Source organism: Pan troglodytes, chromosome 13 (genome assembly GCF_028858775.2).
Source record: "Pan troglodytes isolate AG18354 chromosome 13, NHGRI_mPanTro3-v2.0_pri, whole genome shotgun sequence".
Classification (NCBI taxonomy): Eukaryota; Metazoa; Chordata; class Mammalia; order Primates; family Hominidae; genus Pan; species Pan troglodytes.
The window spans coordinates 42,279,612-42,302,907 of record NC_072411.2 but is presented as its reverse complement, the minus strand read 5'-3'; the positions used below and the strand labels follow the sequence as shown (position 1 = coordinate 42,302,907).

At 30.7% G+C, this 23,296-nt stretch overlaps 1 protein-coding gene across 1 annotated transcript in view; it reads left to right on the top strand.

Annotated features, from left to right (window-relative positions):
• LRP1B (LDL receptor related protein 1B) overlaps nt 1-18,072 on the top strand; it is a 1,946,873-nt gene extending 1,928,801 nt beyond the window's left edge. The window contains exons 90-94 of the mRNA XM_063790432.1: nt 2,361-2,437; nt 9,965-10,055; nt 11,199-11,343; nt 14,610-14,708; nt 16,170-18,072. Of these exons, the coding sequence (XP_063646502.1) occupies nt 2,361-2,437; nt 9,965-10,055; nt 11,199-11,343; nt 14,610-14,708; nt 16,170-16,310 (553 nt within the window). The 3' untranslated portion in view covers nt 16,311-18,072. The remainder of the gene's footprint in view (nt 1-2,360; nt 2,438-9,964; nt 10,056-11,198; nt 11,344-14,609; nt 14,709-16,169) is intronic.
• Nucleotides 18,073-23,296: the final 5,224 nt, after the last annotated feature.

Genomic DNA, 23,296 nt, shown 5'->3' with positions numbered 1-23,296 from the left:
AAGTAAAATAGTCTGTAAAGATTATGAATTTAAATGGGCTCCCACAATTTAAAAGAGGAGAGGATTATGACCACTAGCAGGTGACTTCTTTTATCTATCATAAATACTGGACCCTAAGCCATGGAAAAATTAGGAAATTATACCATAATATTAACAAATACCCGTCCTACTTAAATAATTCTAGAGTTTGGAATTAGAATCACACTATCCTTATCCTCTTCATTTAAAAATATCTTTCTGCTAATCTGGAGATCTCAAAATATAATTACTTTATAAATTATTAAAAATACATGATGTTCATGTCAGAACCATAATATGATTAAGTAGCATTTAATCTTCTAATTCTCAAGCAATTCCACTTTCTGACTTCAAATCTTTTCCGAAAGTGTAATAATGAGTCCCAGAGGTTCTTTTTTCAGTAACACAATAAAATATGCCTTGGGTCACTTATCTAAGATGAACCTGATTTAGTTTTTTTTTCTTTTAAATGAGATAATGTATAAAGCAAATTTTGATATTTTAATCAATAATTCAAAATAATTGCACACATGTAGACTTGTACACAACAGCTATTAATACATAATGAAATAACTAAGCAGTCAGGATTAGTTTTTCAGTGGAGCATATGAGATATTCTCGGGGGTAAATTAGAAAAATTTGACAGATGTAAAGCTACATAACACAAAAAGCATTTCACAATCATTAGAATTCACTCCAAGAACATGTTTGCAAAATGTTCCCAAATATATTATTTTGAACTACCTGTGGACTGTGTCAATGATTACAATATGTAAAGAATTGGAACATTTTTCTAGATCATTCATCTGCAAATACCATAAATTAAAAAGAAAAAACAAACACAATGATTTTATTTGTTGTTCACTTTATTCTAATGATTTGAAAATATCCCTATTTCATTACCTAACTCTATTAATACAGACAAGAGTCGTAGACTTGGCCTTATGCATTTATCTGTGTTAATGATTTACTTGTATTATGGTTTATAATAAACATGATGTATAGAAAATTATATAATGTGTTAGCTTTTTATGATGTAACAAAAGTTGAGCTAATGTATGAGTGATGCCCTGAATCATAATATAATGATATTAATTTTCATTTAAGTCATGCTCCATATTCATAGTTTTAAATTTATCATTTATTAATTAAATAACTCTTATCTAATAGTGTCCTTATTGCCAATTGTGTTCAAGTCTATATATGCTTCTTTGAAACATATTTTCATGTTTATTATTTGACTTTGTCAGTAATAATGATTTTATGAGAATTTGCCCATATTTTAGGACAGCCAATACTGATTTTACGACTATCACAAATAATTCGTATAGCATCATAGAAGCTTAGCTCAGGAAGCAGCCTCAGATATCAAAATTGGCTATGCCCGAATTGGCAGAGACACTGAAATTGCAGTTATTTAGTTTGGCCCACCATGCCCAGAGTTCCACTTGGAATGGCTCTGGAAGCTGTTTTTTTATTGTGTACAGCTATTCTTGATATGGTGGTATTTGACAGTCATTTTAACTACGAACTGAAGCCAATTAAATTGTTTCTCTGTGGATTTCCTGTGACAGATGCACAAAGGCATCTTATGTTAGCCAATAGACCTTGTTTAAACACAACAAACTGTTCCAGCATTTATTTTGATGCAACCAGCTAATTTCATAGTTGCAATTTATGTTTAAATAATGGCTTTTAATTAGATCTATTATTCTTGTCTTTTACTTCTTATCATAGTGTTGTAGTACTTACATGGGAAAAACAACTTCTCCCAATAAAAACTTGGGCACATTCTCTTGACTTCATAGTAATAGAAGTATGATTTAGAATGGGAAAGCTCTGTATTTTGTTATCTCTGCTTAGGAGAGTAAAAACTCCACAGCTTGAACTATAAGACAGATGACTATTTGCTGTTTGGTAGTTAGTTCCACTCTGGACTTAGAACAACCAGAAAAAGACACAGATACTTACAGAAGGATTTGCTTAATATGCAAACTCAATTTTTCTAAGTGGCCACTTGTAATTTTCCGTAACTCTCAAATCAATTTCCAATTCTTAATCAAGATTTCAATATCGCTATAAAATGTGCCAGTTTTAACACAGAATAAGTAAAATGTCTATAAATCTACATTTTAAAAAGTATTTTAACAAATGAAGTCCAATGAAAGTTACACTCAGCATACTAACAATATGCAAGAGATCATCAGAAATCTCTATGTAATATTCATGAATTTGTGATGACTGGCTCCTGTAACATTTCATTTGGTTAAAGTTACTACATTAGCCGACTTCTGGGCTTTTTATCCGCTGATCTGTTTTGTTTGTTGTTTGGATATTTTTAGATGCTCCACCAACTGGTCAGGCACACAGTGTGAAAGGCCAGCCCCAAGGAGCAGCAAGTCTGACCATATCAGCACAAGTAAGTTTCTCAGATTAATATTTTGGGTAATCTACACTGTATATAAATCATTGTTATGTCATTATTGAGTGAGATGAGTCTTAGAACACTTTCTTCACGGAATTTTATAAGAGATCCACTGCAATCGAGGTGTTTTTGAAAGAGGAAGCACTGAGCTCTCATCTAATTACAGGATCCAGTGTGTACATTTTCTTTTAGGCTGGGAGAGTTTATCCCAAATTTGGGGAGTTTTCAGAATGCACATCTGCTAACCTAGCATAAGCTTTTCTTTGGAAATATTCATCAGCTGAAAAAGTCGCAGATATCACAATGGATGTGAAAATGCTCCAGGAAGAAAAATGATTCCATGTTTTAATTAGAGCAAAGTGTATTGTCTTGGAATGCATTTCAATGTGTCTTGGGGGGAGAAAGACAGGCTTTATTGGTTAGTCTGAAAGAGAAGCAAGTTAACAAGCAATTATTAATAAAGATATAAGTTGATTTATTGCTTCTTTATCTTTAAAGTATTGATTTTGAACTATATTAAAATATAGATCAACATTTTTGCAAATTTTTTTGTGCAGCCACAGTCTTAGGGTCACTTGTGTCTATATCCTCGTTGTGTGTCTATATCATCATTGTGTGTCTGTGTACAGTTTCTGACAACCTGAAATGATGTTATAAAGTTTTTCAAAATAAAAGTCTGAAATAAAGTTTGCCAGTTCACACATGTTGTCATTAATTTGACCATGAATGAAAAACCTTTGAAAAATTTGTATTGTCTATTGGGTGTAAATAAATTTGCAAAGAAAAAATAATATCCTTGATGGAAGATTGCTTACCTTAGCAATTTTTCCCTAGTCCTTTACTGCTGGTGACAAGGATTTCATAAAAACAAGCAAAAAGCATAGTGTTTCAGAGTTAGCGAAAAAGGAGAGAGACTATTAAAGTATAAAATATATCATTTTTGTACCCTAGAAGCAGGCTTCCCATCTCTGCTGACATTCCTGTTTGTTGTCTCTGCCCCCAGACAGTTTTGATATCATTGTCCAATTTTTCCTAATTTAGAAATTTGGGTTTATTAATAAGCCTAGGCATCTTTGAAAAATGGAAAATAGGTCTAGAATAGACAGTCTGGGCATGAATATTTAAATTTGGATAGGTGAGGTGAGTGATTTTTGGTTATGGAACATTTTGAGTTGATCTTAGAATTTGTGTGCTCTCCTTAGGTCAGGGAAGGGAGAGGCCGTAGGGAAGCTATGAGCATATAATTGTAGGAATAGGACACTGGGATTTGGGGAATTGGTTGATAAAAGGTTAGCAGTGGCAAAATGTGTCTTGCCTAATTTGATATGCAAAAGAACAAGAAAAAATACTTTATCTCTCTTCCCAAGATTTAGGGCTCAAACTAATGCTACCAGTAATAACTCTGGAGGCATATTAATTTATGTATGATTTTATAAACTATTTGCAAAACTCAACAATCATTAAAAGCATTAATAAAAAAATGCATTTGAAGTTATCAAGCTGTAGAACATGCTGCATTTATAAATTAGGAATTAAAAAGATATTTTAGCCTTTTTAATGGTAGTTTCTCAATGATCGAATATAAAGAAAACACATAGCCATTTTAGAGCATCAAAAACAATTTAAAAATTTTTTTAAAACTCTGACAAGAAATAGCATAGACTGTGTATTAAATTTGGAAATTTTGTATAAGCTCCATCCACAAAGGGAAAGTTTGGTGTTTGGAAAATGGTTTGGATCTGGAATGCTCCAGGTGTTCCCGTTAGAGAGTGGGGTCTCCAACGATTTGTATGGACAAATGTAAGAAACTGGTTTTAATTACATGCAACAGTTCTAAAGTAAAGAACATCAAATAGGGGAAAGAGTTGCAAATAGTTGTAACCCTTTCCAATGATTCTGAAGCTCTTTCTCCCATCACTAATTTAAAGTCATGAAATTTAATAGAACTATCAATGCATTTTGAAAGGGCTATTAGCTACATATATGTCAAATTATCACAAACTTGATCAAAGTTGACCAAATAATGACTCTATTAGATGCTTATTATCAGACATTTATGCTTTGAGAAACTTGCCTCAGTAGCTCTGAAAGAAGGGAAAAGGTAGTTAAACTGACCTTTCCCATGAAAGAGGATTACTTTTATTATTTTGGGTAAAATCTAGTGGTTTTGAATGGTTGTCAAACCTTCCCCAAACTTGAGAAGAAGTCGTCTGCCCAATAAGAAAGATGAAATTTTAGGAATGTGTTTTCAAATCTGCATTTCTATCATCAGTGGACCTTTGTTGGCATAGTCCAGAAAACACTGCCTCTGTCTGCCTAATTACTATAAATTTATACAGAGATTTACTTTTCTGATTTGTACATGGCCTTCATAATCATCTCCGAATAGTGGTAGTGATGTTCACCGGCTTTTGATGTTTAAAGTATCTAAAAGCAGCTTGTGGAATTAGGCAGATCTATTATCTAGGGCTTTGTGCTGAGGTTCCATTTTAAAAATCTAGTCTGACTCTTCTGAAGATATTTTGAAGAGTTTTAAACTCAGGATGATAAAATATTCATTGCATACTTCTATTTTAAATTTACATAAAATTTTAAAATTTACATAAAATTGAGCATTGAATGATCAGTGTTTCAATTATGTTATTTGTTGTATCCGCTGAAATTATGAAAGACAAAAATATACTCAGCATTGGTGGTACAGTAATGTAGAGATGCTGTATTTTACTATAGTGACAATAGGGGCAAGATATCTGTTAGGGGGTCATTGTATCTCTTTTGCTACTTTGTCTTTATCATTTTATATCATCCATTATGTTTTAATACAGAAAAATCTGGTTATATTATACCAGGAATTATAAATCTGCAAATATAGAGATGTAACTGAAAAGCACAACAAAATAATGTTTTATTTCCATTTCTCCCGAAGCAAAGGTTTATCAAGTCTCTGCTAAGTGTCAAGTACTGCACTAGATCCCAGAGGCAGGTCAGTGAGGACGGCAGACAGTGCTTCCTCTCATGAAGCTGAGGTTCTAATGGAGTAAACAGCAATAAAACAAGGAAGTAAATAAAAAAGGAAATATTCAAATGTATAAAGTAATTGTGAGTTTTGATTGGTCCGTGAAGGAAGCAAAAACAAAAAAGATAAAAAGGGCAAAGATAGAGAATGTCACAGGAAAAGTGAGGCCAGGAATGTTTTCTCTGAGGTGGTGATACTTCAGCTGAGACTTGAGGCTCAAGGTACAAGAATAAAGAACAGCAGGTACAACAACCATGGAGCAAGAAAGAGTTAGACATGTCCAGCAGACTGAAAGAAGACCAGTGTGCTGGTATCAAGAAAACAAGGGGGAGAGTGGTACAAAGTGAAGTTAGAGATACAGGACCAAGGTGATAGGCAGCCTCTTGAAGACCACTGGAAGGATCACCTTTACTAAGTTGGGAACATATTTTCTTTACAATTTTTAACATTACAATGTACCAAAATGCTTAAGAGAAAGGATGCTAATTTCAACAAATATATATACTCTACATTTATACATATCTATAAGCAAACTTAAGAACAGGGTATAGAGCAACATGTCAAAGGCAGTCATTTTAATTATATAATTTATGCTAATATTGTTCTATTGAAAACTTGATCAGTAAATAAAATGTTCTCTTCCTCTGAACTTCATGATAGTGAACACTTCTGGTTTCTCTTCTACCTCTTTTGAAGCAACTCTGTCTTCCTTTTGACATTATTTTCTTTCTATTCTGCTTGATTAATTTACCTGTTTATCACTAGATACACTCTCCTTGCCAAGACATAATCCTTGACATGAGTTATCAACTCTGTTGATTCCCCAAAATTCCTATGCTCAATATTGATTTATCTCCTAAGTTTGAGACATATATTTCACTGCTTGCTTGATATATCTGTATCTGTGTCATCTATATTCCACAGGGATCTCAAGCTCAGTTCCCAAATGATCTCATCACTGCCCCCTATCCACAGTCATTTTCATATACCTTATTTTGCCTTTCTGTCCATCCATGTGGATGGCTGAAAAGTGGTGATACTTCCGCTGAGACTTGAGCCAATCCACCTGGCTATGGAAACAACACTTAAGTTCCATCCTTAACCTTCTCTCTCTTTCCTAAGTTGAATCAAACAATAAATTCAGTAGATGTTTCTTCCTAAATTTTCTTCAACATCATCTTTTTAAAAAGAAAAAAAAAATAGTACAATTGCCCATCTGATTTATATGGCTTACACACTCCTTCATAATCTCACCTCTGCTTTCCACTGCAGTCACATCTCCTTCCAGCACAACTGTTTTTCCTTAATCGTAATCCTCTTGGCCTTTAAAGTCTCTTCACCGACAACAGAGGATTTGCTCCTTAAGCAAGACAAACTAGTCTCCTTCCACCCCAGATCTAGTTGGAGGCACCTCCTTTATATTCCCAGAACAATGCAAACTTTCCTAATACAGCATTCATGCTACTATAGTGAATGAACCCATTTATTTGTCATCCTGTTATACATCAAGCAATATAAGAGAAGGGTCATTTTATCCTCAGTGCAAAATAGAGTATATTTTCAGGGTCTGGAGCACAGCAAGCACTTAAGATATATTTGCTAAATAAGAATTGAATTTATAGACCCTATGACATCCTAAGGACTGCACTATTTGCAGAAGAGAAACAGATTGTGCCCGCAAATATCTCAAAAACAAACTGATGCATTATATTGTGAAAAGTGCAAAATAGAAGCATGTACAGAGTGCTATGAGAACATGTGTTTTATTAAGCATGTATGTAGTATTTTCTGATTGGCATAATACTATCTATAATACTGTATGATAACTATTAATGATGATAACCATATTATAGATGAGTAAATTGAGACAAATATAATTAATGTGCCTGAGCATGCGTTGGTAATGAATAGTAAAACAGATTTGAATAGAGGTAGCCTGGCTCCATTATCTCAACTGCTATGCTGTACTAGCTCTCCTATGGAAAGGGGCTCTTCAACACAGCACTTATAGTTCTTTCTTCTAATGGAAAAATGTTGCATGATGAGGTTTCAGAACCATGTTGCAAAAAAGACTTGCTGTATTTTTTTTTATGAGAAACTTGTTGAGATATCCCCTCCACCCTTAATAAGTACAGAGTCTATGTTTTTCAGTTTCTAATACTCTATTAACAATGTACTGATAAAACATGACCTGCAATAGAGATTGATCATTGTATTTACAGTATGAAATTTACTGTCATATATAATACTAGGAAAAAGTACTTATTTTTATAATATCTGTTATATAATTTTAAAAATACATGTGTTTCCAGCAATAAAAACTATTTTATAAAATTAAAAAAAAAAACTTGCTAATCTTCTACCCTGCATTATTTATCGGTGACACTAGGTTTTATAGTAGTTACTTTGATTGGTTACATAAACATATCAGAAGTCTAGGCTCTTAGACACAAAATGCTGTAATATATGGGATTGCAACTGCCATCTATGAAGGGAAAAAAGAAACCTTTTATTTTCTAGCATACTTAATTAACAGCTTCCTACCTCATAGGAATGTCAAACTGTAGAACAAGTAAAATCTATTTTTAAAAAATGATTTATAATTGCATTGAGAGAAAATAAATTGTATATACCCTAAAACTATATTGATAGGTATTTTACACCCACCAATTTTATACAAATTTTAGAGGAAAATGAAGTAGATATATTTGTAAAGTCATGATCAAGCAATTGAAGTCATAGTTTATGAAGAAACCAAGCTGTTCTCTGGTATTTAAAACTTGTGAACAAATGTTAATTACCATCCAAGCTGCCAGATTCTCTTTCATTAATTGCTAATAAATTACAGATGCATATAAAGTTCACTTTCCCAAAACAAAGGAGGTAATATAGTAATATCAAACACCATAAGTTCTCATAACTACATGAAAAAACAAAATGACTTTTACATTTTAGAAAGTGTCTAAAGAAGTGGATAGAAGAGATGGTTGGTTATTTTACACTAGTTATTTCTTGAAGTTCTAAATTAGAGATTTATCTTACACATGAAATTTTCTTAATGAAGCCTTTTTGGTATTTGGCAAGTGATCCGGTATGGATTATCTCACCCAGATATCCTCTGGCTATAAAGCTCTTAAAACATATCTATATATTTATAATACAGTTCTAAGTGGCTGGTTATTGTGCATATCACCATTAATTTCTACCTTGATACTTTCACATGCACATGTCTTTGCCTGAAAAATTCATAGACTTTCAGAATTTTTAATGTTCTATTCTTAATCCATTCAAGATCTCCATGTTCAATTTTAACTAGTTGTTGGGCTGCTTGGTTTCTTAGGTTAACCAGTGATTAAGTTGACTTGTCAACCAGAGGTTTATTCAAAGTAGATAAAAGCCTTTGTTTCATGTGTACTAGATATTTTTCAGTAAGAAAAGTTAATATTAGCTATGTCATACTTTCCTGTTATCAGGCAACCCTGTATTCAGTTTTCTTCTTATAATAAGTGATATTTGGGTGTATTCTCCTGTGGGTCACATTATTAGCAATGGGCTATTATTGTCTGCCTACTCACTGACTAAAAAAATCGATTACCCTATTGCTAATCTAGTATATACATGGAAAACAAAGTCTCCTCCATTTTGCCTCCTCCCTGTGCTCAGATGCATAAAAACAAAGACCAAATTTCACTGATCATTTTTGAAGATCTATTCTGTTAGTGCTAGTACCCAAGACCTTCCTCATATATGGAAGAAAGGAAAATAATTGACATTTGCCACATAAGCCAAACTCCTAAAATATGTCTTGCTAAAACTGTTCAGAAACTAGAACATGAGAAAGAGAACCTCTTCACCCCCTAATTCTGTGGAATCAAGCTAACTGCCCTTTGTGGTAAGTCTTCTTCTCTGTGTTTTACAGTTGAAGAGCATGAGCCTCAAAGCATTTAAATAACCTACATAAGGTCTCACTTCAAGTAAGTTGTGAAACCAATATTTACACCAAGATTCCATCCAAATCAAACACTGATACCCCTTTTGTTTCACCAGGCTGCCACCTAACTTGTCACATGGACCCCTGACCAGAAAGTATGGATGACTAAAGGAACAAAACTAAGGGTGGGAATGTGGTCAGTGAAACTGTGTAAATGTTTATTCAGTCTTAGTCGATTTAAAAAGAGGTACTAGCAGGTACTTGCATCATTGCTAGTAAATGTGTGTGATGGGAATCACTAAACACAGATCAACAAAAAAGTCAGATCTCTAATCTCAAGGTATTTAAATGCAACACATAAATGAAAGATATCTAAGAAACATTTCCATCAGATCAAGTGTTTAAGAGAAGAGTCATTTTCCAATAACATAATTATGAACCCCAAATATAAACATTTGGGCTAAGCTTTTATTATATCAATGGTCAAGTGATTTGGTGTAATAAAGTATTTAGTTTTATCAATTTTTACTTCATTTTATGTATTTCTTCATCTATTCACTCATTTATTTTCCAGGAAGCATTGCCATCATTGTGCCTCTCGTCCTCTTGGTGACTTTGATAACCACCTTAGTAATTGGTTTAGTGCTTTGTAAAAGAAAAAGAAGGTAAGATGCAATGTTCTAGATTAGCAGTCAGTGAATAAATCACACAACTAGGTGCAGAAACATAATGTTTGTTGTGAATTTTTTTAAACATGATTTAGTTATGCCAACTGTAAAATACAATGTTTTTCAAATCATTTTATACCTCTCTTTTAAGTGATTATAATTTAGACAAGTCTTCTCCCATGTTATGTTAAGGGAATGGTCCATTTATATATTCTAGCAAAACTGACAAGAGATCATATTATTCAAAAGTTAAGTAGGATTTTCCATTTGCAGTTGTCTTTCCTTGAAACAGCAAGGGTCTCTGAGGAGCATCTTTTTATATTAATGTGTATGATTAGTAATGTCAATACAGTGATACTGATATGCATATATACATCTCCAATTTGTACATTTCGTTCACAAAGTGCATTGATTCACTTATACCTCATTAGAAGTATCATTTCAATTTATATGAAAATGAACTTATAGATCTAGAAGAGTAGGTTGTCTACAGAAAGACAAGAGCCATGTGTGCTCACTTACAAATGGACGTGAAATAATGTCCATTATTACTGACATAGAGTGTAGGGTGATAACTATTGGAGATTTAGAAGGGCGGGAAATGAAAGTGGGGTGGTTGATGAGAAATTACCTAATGGGTACAGCGTACATTACTTGGGTGATGGACATACTAAAAGCCCAGGCTGCAACACTATGCAATATAACCACGTAACAAACTTGCACTTGTACAAAATAAGCTTAAAAACCAAGAGCTTTTGAGTCAGTATTTGAATTATGTAAAACAGGATTCTAACAATGTAACTTGGGGATTGAAAACAATCTTAGAGTTTATCACTATTTTGTTGCGATAGTTTTCAGAAAGGAGAAAAAATAGAATTTAAAAAGATTGGTAAATATTCAATTTCAAATGATGTCATTTCGGCTATTTAGGAGGTATTTATTTCCAGTGTGTTTTTGTTAAGTCAAAACAACTGGGAAAACGGCCTATCAATGTACTACTTTTTGTTCCTCTGTTACTTGACAAATGTAATTTATTCAATTTATTTCAAAATAAGTCAGTAAATCTATAAATATAATTTCATATGCCTTGATTGTGATATTTATACAAAACTCACACATATTAATGTTTATATATTCTAGGACAAAAACAATTAGAAGACAACCTATTATCAATGGAGGAATAAATGTAGAAATTGGCAATCCATCTTATAATATGTATGAGGTAGATCATGATCACAACGATGGAGGTCTTTTAGATCCTGGCTTTATGATAGACCCAACAAAGGTAATATGTCTTAAGATAATGGGCAGTGAGCACTAACATTCTTGAGTCGCATCTCTGTTTTATGGTTCTGAATTTCACCAAGTTTTTCTGTTATCTGAAGTTAGAATAAGGGACTTTAGGATGTATTGAATGATATAGCCTCTTCTAAAGAGAAAGTACAATTATGGACTGCATTCACCTGAAGCTGAGTGTAACACATCTTAGAAAACACATATTTATTTGCTCAGTTCTTTTATAAACATGTTATTTTTATATTTTTTATTGAAAAATGATTCATTATCTAATTTTGTTTACCTAAAGCAAACGAAAAACTCATTTAAAAATTGTTTTAGTATTGATATCACACAGCAAATTGTTTAGGTCTTCTTCAGGGGATGGATAGATAGATAGATAGATAAAGGTCTATTATAAAGTAAAGCTATTGACTTTCAATGTTGAAATATATGCAAGGAGAAGACCAATAAATGCACAACTTCTAGAAATATGGCTGAAAAGTAGTTTGGTGAGACATTTTCTTTTCTACCCACTTCCTCTCAGTATTCCTTACAGTGTGGTTCTATGGGGTTTTGGTTTGGTAGGAACTGGATACTTACAAGATAGTTTTGTTTTCATCACTTCAGACATGGCATCCTTCTTTTAATTTTGTTTGTTTTAATTGATACATAATAAGTAGGAAATCAGTACATTGAAGAGATATCTGTACTTCCATGATTTTTACAGCATTATTCACAATAGCCAAGATATAGAATCAACCTAAGTGTGCATCAACAATGAATAAAGAAAATGCTATTCGGCCATAAAAAAGAAGGAAATCCTGTCATTTGAGGCAACATGGATAAAGCTGGATGATATTGTCATATATGAAATAATCCAGGCACAGAATGACAAATACCACATGATCTCACTCACATGTGAATCTATAGAAGTTAATATTGAAGTAGAGAGTAGAATAGTGGTTACTAGAGGGTGGAGAGGGGAGGAGGAAGGAAAATAGGTGTTGTTCAATGGGTACAAAGTCACAGTCAGATAAGAGGAATGGGTTTCGGTGTTCTATTGCACAGTTAGGTGACGGTGGTTAACAATATTGTATTGTATATTTAAAAATAGCTAGAAAAGAATTTTTAATGTTCTTGCCACAAAAAAACATAACTATATATAAGGTGATAGATATGCTAAATACTTTGATTTTTTCTGCAATGTATACATGTATAAAAACATAACAAAACACAGTATCTCATAAATATGTATAATTCATGTAAAATAATGCTCTAATCAAATGTGTTGAGGTATTAGCAAATCTAGATACACAGCTTAGTGTAAAAAATCTTGGTCAGTTTATTTTTTAAATATAAAAGAGTACAGTACTTTATTATCAAAATAAGTATGTTGTTTCCAATAATGTTTAAATGATGAGCCAGATAAGCTGTGTCCTTGGACTTCTTTGTAATTAAATCACTTTTGAGAAATATTTTTCTATCTGTCATAATATCCTTACTAGTTTAAAACATTTCATTGATACATATAGCCTGACAATCCACAGCCTTTTAAATTTAAAAATGTTTGTTAGTTTTTATTACTATAAGCTGAGGTTGGCAACTTTTAAGGGAAATAGCTAAATGATACAATTATCCAGTTAAACTTGTGAAGATTTACTTCAGTGAATTATCTGAATATTCTTTCTGATAATTTTAGAATATTTTTTCTCTAAATTAAGAGTATCAATTTAGTATTATGAAACAATTTTTCTTGGTTTATTCGCTTATTTATTGAATAGTTATTTATTTTTCTGACTTACAAATGTTACTTCATCAAAATGCACTTTTACATTGTAAATATCCAGTGTGGCCAATCTACATTCAAATTATTTTGCAATCACAGTCATTGGTGTTCCTGAAGAATCTGAATAGGATCCCACATATTCAGTCTAGTTCTGAACCCATGATTAGGCTTTCTAAGCCTAAAATTGATGCTCAAATATTCACTTCTATGAAAATCAATCAATCTTTTCACATGGATACATTGTGTACTATCAGAGAATATGACGATATTTTTCTAATTAGACATAATTTTATAGTTATTAAAATTCACTCCTACATCTGAAACTTTTCAAGGAAAAAGTCTTGGTAACCTTACATTTGATATTTTCTGCTTTAAAATATCACAGAAGTGGAGACATGATACATATTTTACACATTGCTATTGATGATCTATTATATCTATGAAGGAGAAAGACAATAGAGTTCTGAAATTCTTTGCATTTTTCTTAGGAATAAAAATATAGTATTCATACATATAACAGACTAATGAGGATATACTTTACACATTTTTCATATGAAGGAGGGTTCTTATTTTTTCCTCATCATTTTTATTTCTAGTGATAGAATTAATCCAATTTTGTACACTTAAAGAGAATAGCTTTTTACACATTTAAAAATTTTCACATTTACTCTAGGAAGATAAAACTATGCTTCAGTGCCCCCAAATATATTTTAATGTACTTAGAGCATAATACTCAAATATTTACCAATCGGATGACTGAATAACCAAAATTGCATCAAATATGACTTAGATGACTGATTCTAGCTGGATCCTGATATTTGAATATAAATGTGAATTGTTGTCAAATGAGTAACTATAGAAAAAAACAGCTAGTTCTAATAGGTTTAGACAGTAGTGAGAAACAAAGGGCCATATTGAAGCAACCTTAATAATCATATGAATTTTACAGAGCATTCACTTTGTTACAAGGATTTGATATATGCATGGTGCAATCAGTATAAATTGCATTACATGTGAAGAAAAATTTTGTAGAACACTCATTTCTGTTATTCTCAAAGAGGGTAAAATTTCTAGTCCAATGGTATCTTATAATCAAAAGGATTGAAAGTACTTAATACAGTTAATAAAATTGATTTGACTATGGGGGTAACCACAGAATAGTTTGAAGAGTTTAAAAGAGATAAATATGTACTAGTTTTATCTTCAAATTCATGCCAATTCTTACTTGGACTATTTTTTATATTTTCTGAATAAGACTTTTGTGAGAGAAATGTCTACCTATGAAGCAAAGATCCAATATTAATATTGGATCTTTAATAATATTAATATTGGATATTTTAAGTTGTTAAAGCTAACATGAACACACTGTAAATGGTGTAAGGCTAAAGGGTATTTTTATGTTATTTTATGAATTAACATGATATGTATCGATGAAAAGTGATTCCATAATATTAGATCAGAAACTAAAATTTTCTGTTTATATACAGGCCAGGTACATAGGGGGAGGACCCAGTGCTTTCAAGCTTCCACACACAGCGCCGCCCATCTACCTAAACTCTGATTTGAAAGGACCACTAACTGCTGGGGTAAGAGAAGAATATTCATTATTTCATGTCCATTTCATCACAGAACCCTCACAATCAAAGACTAATTACTAGACTTAGAGGCTTGTTTTTAATTAAGTTTTTAATTAACAAGAGATTTCAAAATAGCATTTAAATTGGGGGCTTACGTTATGTGTCCTGTCTATGCAAGATTACATCTAAAACATTATTTTAGGCAAGCCATTAAGTAGAAATATCTCTTCTACTGGATTTGGAAATGTTATTGTCCCTTAACAGTGAACATGAGTATTTGTTATTCTTAGCAAAGAATCTCTAGCCAGAAATTTAAACTGAATAATTTAAACTTTTGATTTTATTCATTTCCTCTCATAGTGGTTTATTTAATATATACAAATTTGATGTGCAGTTAAATAGACTATACTTTAAAATGTGTCATCATATTGAGAAATTACAGACGGTCTAACAAAACCACTCTCAAAAACATGTTTCAATTAAGTAACTGGTGTTTAGAGAAAGCTGTTCTGTCTAAAGTTACATAGTTCATTTTAAGCAGAAGACGAATAAAAATATGCATATCAAAATTCCTAGGGATGAGAATTCTCTCCCTTATCGTCTTTCCCATCAACAGTTTTCATCCTCATTTTCTGTCATGTTTGTCTCAATTGCATGGCTCAAAGATTATAATGTTTCCTTGTTGTAACTAAGATTTAATGTACTGTTTTTGGAAAGACGAAACAAGAAATAACAAAAACAAACACTAGGCAAAATTTTCTTGGGATAAACTGCAATTTGTTAAATAGTGAACATTGTATGTATATGTTTTCCAACTCAAAGAGGTCAGCTGCTGCATGCCTCTAATTCTACTTCAAAATGCTATGTTTGTGAAACTTAAGATGACTGTGTACATCACAATTCTTTGAAAAAGTCCAAAAATATTTCTAATAAGTACACACAGGTTGTTTGAGGAAAAATATTGCTTTAAAAATCTGCTACACTAATGCATTTCTTTACATTTTTGTTTACTTGTTTTTAAGTTCATATTGAAAAATTATAAGCACCAAACAAATGCTTTTCTGAAAACACATCTTACTTGCTACGGATAGGCTTGTAATAGCAATAAGGGGGACAACACAAAAACTGAAAACATGACAATTTAGTTTCACATTTTATGCTTTTATAATAAAGTCTCAGTGAACATAGCTTTTACAAAGATTTTTTTCTGGCTTTTTATATACGGCAAAGCTCCTCTTAGGTTCACAAGTTACTTGCAAAATGTAAAATTATGTTTCATGTAATACCATGCTCGAGTGGACTAAAGTCTGTAAATATAACATGTAAATAACCTTTAAATCATTACTATTTAATAAATTAAATGTATTGCATATAAATATTGTTACGATTAGGAGATGGACATTCTAGGAAGTAAATAATTAATGTGGCCAAGACCAATAATAAAATTATATATATTTTTTTCTCCTTCAGCCAACAAATTACTCCAATCCGGTATATGCAAAATTATATATGGATGGGCAAAACTGTCGAAACTCCTTAGGAAGTGTTGATGAAAGGAAAGAACTGCTTCCAAAGAAAATAGAAATTGGTGTAAGAGAGACAGTGGCATAATCAGTGATATCTTTTATATGCTGTATAAATGTATAAAATATAAGGATTACTTTTGTATGTTCCAACAGTATTATACTTGTTTTGGCATCAGCATTACCTCTTTCTTTATCTTTTTCCTGGTTAATTGTTTTCTGAGTTTTTTTGGGTTTTATTTTTTGCTGATGACTATTGATTGACCATTTGTATGGTATTTTTATGAAAAAGAACTGCACTACAGTACAATTTACAACAATGCTGCTGATATCACACACCTTTGAATTTGTTAAAATTAAAAACAACATATTCCTTTGTAGTGTGAATATGAGCAATCTATTTTATATGAACTTTTTTGGTTGTACTTAATCAACAAGGAGAATCTCTGCACTTTTCCATTATATGTTTTGAAGGCTGTAATACAGTGTCATTTTATTTTTCTGTTTAAATTGATGGAAAAATGATTGAATGGTCAACTCTCTTCTTTGTGCCCATAAAGATTGATTCAGACTCTGCTGAAAATATATAGCTCTCACAAGTTCAGCATCACTTGCTTTGAAATTAGCCTTAGATTGCCAACCAATAGATGAGAATTTTGAGGAAAAAATTTAAAAATATGTAAAATTAATAATTTGCATGAACACAGATGACTACATTTTCCAAAACTTAGTGGACTCTATGTGATGTACTAAATGTATACACCTTGTAAGCAATAGTTATATTTAGGTGGTAGAACATAGCAAAAAATAACCGAAAGTTGGCCGACTGCACTTGCTATGGAATAAGCCCTTTTATTCTCCCTCAGTCTCGAGATAAATAGCCAGCCTAGAGCACAACAGGGCATTGGGTACTTGCGTCTTAGGTATTTCTTCCCAGTCACATCCATTTTGTGGAAGATTAACCCAACCCCTTACACTACACCGAACACTAAAGAGTAATATATAAGCACACAAATTGGTGACAGAATTTCAATTACGTGAATGCATCCTCTTTGCTAGGTCAAAAACAAAGGGCAAAGCAGACATTTTAGTATACAGAGTGATTGGTAAATATTTTCAAGATTTAATATGAGCAACCCATTATTTGTCCTATCCAAAATATATTCAAGGGCCTTCCAAGTTGTAGAAGAACAATGATCTTCCCATAATCAAAAGTGGAGAGTCGAAATGCTGTGCCAGTTGCTCTGGTATTCAGGTTTCTCTGGGTTTTACAGAACGCATGGACCCCATTCACGTTTGGTTTGTTTATCTTCAAATTTGAGTTGAAACGAGTGCGATTTATTTAAGTTGTATATAAAAATAAAAGGATAGCATTTTTATACAAATATCTTTAAAGGCACAAAAGATTTATTCACAAGTTTTGGAGGGCTTTTTGTTCCTCTGATAGACATGACTGACTTTTAGCTGTCATAATGTATTAACCTAACAGATGAAATATGTTAAATATGTGGTTGCTCTTTATCCCTTTGTACAAGCATTAAAAAAACTGCTGTTTTATAAGAAGACTTTTTGTTGTACTATGTGCATGCATACTACCTATTTCTAAACTTTGCCATATTGAGGCCTTTATAAACTATTGATTTATGTAATACTAGTGCAATTTTGCTTGAACAATGTTATGCATATCATAAACTTTTTCAGGTTCTTGTTTAAGTACATTTTTTAAATTGAACAGTATTTTTCATTTTGGTTATAATATAGTCATTTTGCCTATGTTTCTACAATGAAGTGTTAAATACTTTATAAAAAATTGTTGACTGACTTATTTAAATGAAATTCTACATATTTAAGAGCTTGTGTTGGGTAGTTTTTAAAAATAAGAAAATTCCTTTATGTAGCTTAAATATTCTGAGAGAACTCTTTTAGTAAACATGGCATTTTTATGTCCTTAGAACATAATACACTCCAGGGGAAAACTGATTTCATTGTATCATCTTTCAATGCACAGTAGAGAAGGCATTTTCTGTCTTCATGGAGTAGAAACACTCCCCTTACTTTATCCTTTTCCCTGCCTTCCTGTGCCTGTCAGAGACTCCATATTGCAATAGAAAGAAAGTTTCTATACACAGTAGCATGACAACCATGCTAAACAAGCCAAAGCTCTTCCTGTCCCTTTCTATTCCCCAAAATTGTACTTTATGGAAAATCAGATTTCTATTAGACGCTATTTCCACATTATTTTGTTAGAATGGTTATTTGCTATACCTACTTTTAACATCAGACTAGAGATGGAAAATATAGGTGCGTCTGATTTACTTAACATTGAGTTATATTATTTGAAGGGGCCTTCTGATGTCAGAGCTGTGTAAATGCAACTGAAAATATTTCAAAGAACCCACAGAGTGGTGTGATATTAATACAGTTAACATTAGTATAAATATCTAGCAAATAATATATGATATGCAACCGACTGCCAGTTGGGACCTGACACTGATGACCCATTCTCACTAGGGCCCTAGTGAAAACAATAGTCAACAAAGCTTAGAACGTGTTTTTTTTAACCCTGGGGCCCTGCAGCTACTTTACATGATAAATATATATTTTCAACTACTTAAAGTTAATTTAATCTATTTCCATAGCTCTATTGTGTTCTATTCCAATTTTCTATTGCAAAAATTTGTATAAATGCTAGAAATTCAAGTTTATAATTCTCTTTCAAAGTCACAATTCTTTATAAATGCCATCAAAAAATGCTTTCTAAACTATTGCTTCAAGCTTTGATGGGAGATATTTTATAAAAATTAATGTTTCTTGATGAACTTGCTTCTCTACCCAAATGCCTTCTTATCTAGAGCAATGAGTTTCAACTTTTTGGCATTTTACCAAGTAAATATTTGTTTTCCTTAATGGGGAAGGATATTTAGAACTATCATTTCCTTCTATCCATTTCAATAATGCCAGTAATACCCCCTAAAGTTGACACAAACAAATGTCTATAAACATTGCCAAATGTCTTCTGGGGAACAAAATTGTCCCTGATCAGAACTACTGATCTAGAGCTACATTCTGTCCCCTGTTATTAAATTACTCTCAGCTGGAACAACAACCACCACCACAAAGGCCCCTGCTCAAAAAATTCATGGTATCCCCAAGTTTTGATTTTAATTCTTTAGTGTCGACGATGAATGAGTTATAGAAGTTTGGTATTCATGTAGTGCCTATGTAGTAAACAGTCAATAGCTATGGCTAAGGGGAAAAGTTTCATTTGGAAACTTTTACAATTTTGTATAAAATAAGTCATTTGTTTATGTAAATGTGTTTTATCTGTGTCCATTTCAGTATCAGTGATCGTGTTTTATTTTGTTTTGTGTTTTATCATTTGCTTATTTGGTTAGTTTTTGAACTTCAAGCCTGCGCTTTTCTTCTAGGAATGTTACTTTCCATTTTTATGATGGCTGAGGTATGAAGAAAGTTCAATCCTAAATACATGTTATGGCTATTATAAATGTACTGCAATATACAAAATGCCTACAATTTCCAAATCTCAGAGAAAACTAGTATATGTGATGAAAGAAATTGAAAAAATATTGCTGATTTTTCTTTATTCTCCCTCATTGCTATATCTTCAAACACATCCTTTGGATACAAAATCTTATTCCTCTGAGAATACTAATATTGTGTACAGATTCAACTTCAGGTAGTTTGATTTAAAAGATTAAAATATAAGAGAATAAGAATTCTGTGAGCTAAGCAAAATATAGCTAACTACTTTTTAAAAGCAGTTTTATCTTACACTCCATTCCAGTTTTCATCAGTTTCTTTAACGATGAGTTTTCTCAATACTAGATACACCAAAATTTAATGTATACTAAGAGTTATTAATCATTAGTTAAATATGAACGCTTTAACTGCAACTTGCAAGAAAGGGAGAGACTCAAGCACTCCTTATGAAGTTTTTAGGGCGATCTGGCACAAAAATGTCCCCCAAGTATTTTGAATGTGAGGAAAAAAAAAAAGAACCAAAAAGTTGTTTATTTTTCAATTCTGCTACCACATCTATTGCTAGCTTAACACATCTAGAAAGATGAGTCCCGAAAAAGACAAAGACAATTAAAAAATATAGGGAAGCAGTTTTATTCAGAAAGACATTTTGTTTCTGATGTTATCATATCCAAAGGCCCAACAATGTTTTCTTCATACAGTGCTATGCAAGTAAGTATCTAGTGTATAGAAAGAAAAATAGATGAAATGGATTTTTTGGTTTGGCTTTTCTCTAGCAGACGTTATACTTATGTGGCTGCAATTTATTCTGAAAAATAGTTTCTAGTGAATCCCATCTTTTTTTGTACTCAAAGTGATCAAAAATCAAAAGAAAAATTGGTACTAAAGATGGACTATTTGATAAATTCTATGCTTAGAATGTATTCATTTTCTCTGATGGATAATCTGTCCCTTTAGAATGGGGTTTGTAAGATATTGTTGAACTAAAGCAATGCAATTCTGATACTTTAGTCATTTGTTCACTCCAAGATAATTTTTCAGCTGTGGTTTCTTCTGCAGTTTTAATACATAAATTATGCGCCTCCTGGTTCAATTTGATTTCCAGCTTGCTTATGCAGTAGTGGCCTGGAGAGCCAATGATATGACTCTTCTAGCCTTTGATAGTGAAACCATACACATCTTACTTGGATCAGGAATCTAGTCATTTATAAGTGAGAAAATACTTCTTTCACACACAGAATAAACTGTGAAATATACTTAAGAATACATTTAGGAGTTTGAATAATAAAGTTTTCTATGGAGATACTTAATATATATGGAATACACATTTATATATATGGAATATACATTTATATATATGGAATATACATTTATATATATGGAATATACATTTATATATGGAATATACATATATTTATATATATGGAATATACATATATTTATATATATAGAATATATATATATATATGGAATATATATGTATGGAATATATATTTATATATGGAATATATATATTTATATATATGGAATATATATGTATGGAATATATATATTTTTATATATGGAATATATATGTATGGAATATATATATTTATATATGGAATATATATATGGAATATATATATTATATATGGAATATATATATTTTATATATATGGAATATATATAGTTATATATGGAATATATATAGTTATATATGGAATATATATAGTTATATATGGAATATATATAGTTATATATGGAATATATAGTTATATATGGAATATATATAGTTATATATGGAATATAGTTATATATATGGAAAATATATATTTATATATATGGAATACATATATAGTTATATATGGAATATATATGGAATATATATATTTATATATATGGAATATATATATTTATATATGGAATATATATATATTTATATATATGGAATATATATATTTATATATGGAATATATATATTTATATATGGAATATATATATATTTATATATGGAATATATATATATTTATATATATGGAATATATATATATTTATATATGGAATATATATATTTATATATGGAATATATATATATTTATATATGGAATATATATATTTATATATGGAATATATATTTATATATGGAATATATATTTATATATGCAATATATATTTATATATACGGAATATATATATATTTATATATACGGAATATATATATATTTATATATACGGAATATATATATATTTATATATACGGAATATATATATATTTATATATACGGAATATATATATATTTATATATACGGAATATATATATATTTATATATACGGAATATATATATATTTATATATACGGAATATATATATATATTTATATATACGGAATATATATATATTTATATATACGGAATATATATATATATTTATATATACGGAATATATATATATATTTATATATACGGAATATATATATATTTATATATACGGAATATATATATATATTTATATATACGGTATATATATTTATACGGAATATATATATTTATATATGGAATATATATATTTATATATACGGAACATATATATATTTATATACGGAATATATATATATTTATATATGGAATATATATATTTATTTATGGAATATATATATATATGGAATATAAGTTTAGATTGACTTAACATGTCTGAACAGCTAATGTAAAATTTAGGTAAGAAATAACTGGACAGTGAGATTTATACCTAGAATAACTTTTACCTTTAGTTTTTCTCTTTTTACAACTTATTGCTCTTTTTACTGTACGATTTATCCATTCTTATTTTTTTTACTTTAAGTAAATTATTTTATGAATAGATTTCACTAAAAGTACTTATCAAAAGCCTATATCTGCAGTGTGTTTGCTGAGCTTTCACATATATGTAAATGTTACAATCTACAATTGTCAGTTATGGCTGTGGAAATTTATTTTAAACACACAACTACACACACACACACACACTCACATTCTCACACACTGACTTTGATATGCCATTAATTGTGAAGATAGCATTTCTTTCCTAGGATTTAATAATGTTTATGTTCTGTGGCTTTGAAGTTCAGAAAACATTACCCTTATACATAATGGTAGCTAATACCTAATTTTGTATTCCTTATTATAAGATCATCATATCTTCCCTAATTTGCATCTCTTTTTTTAATCCAAAGTGACATTACAGGAAGCCAATGTTACTGTTACATTATTTTATCATAACCTGTATTTTTATTGTAAAAATTATCATTTTTGAAAACTTAGAAAATATACATAAAGAAGAAAGAAAAATTACCATTATATTAGAAAACTAGATAGAGAGTTATCACTTCAGAGTATTTTCTTTCTTTGTTTTAGGGTCATGCTTTAATTTTTCTATCCTGCTTTTAAAATATAATATTAAAATATTTGGTTTTAATATCTTCCTTGTGCATTTATTATTTTTATTCAGTTTCTTGTTTGTTTATACTATATAGATGCTATATTGTTTGGTTTTATTTTTCTCTTTTGATTTGAAAGTTATTTTTTCGCTGGTCAGTACTTTCAACTTAAAAAATATTC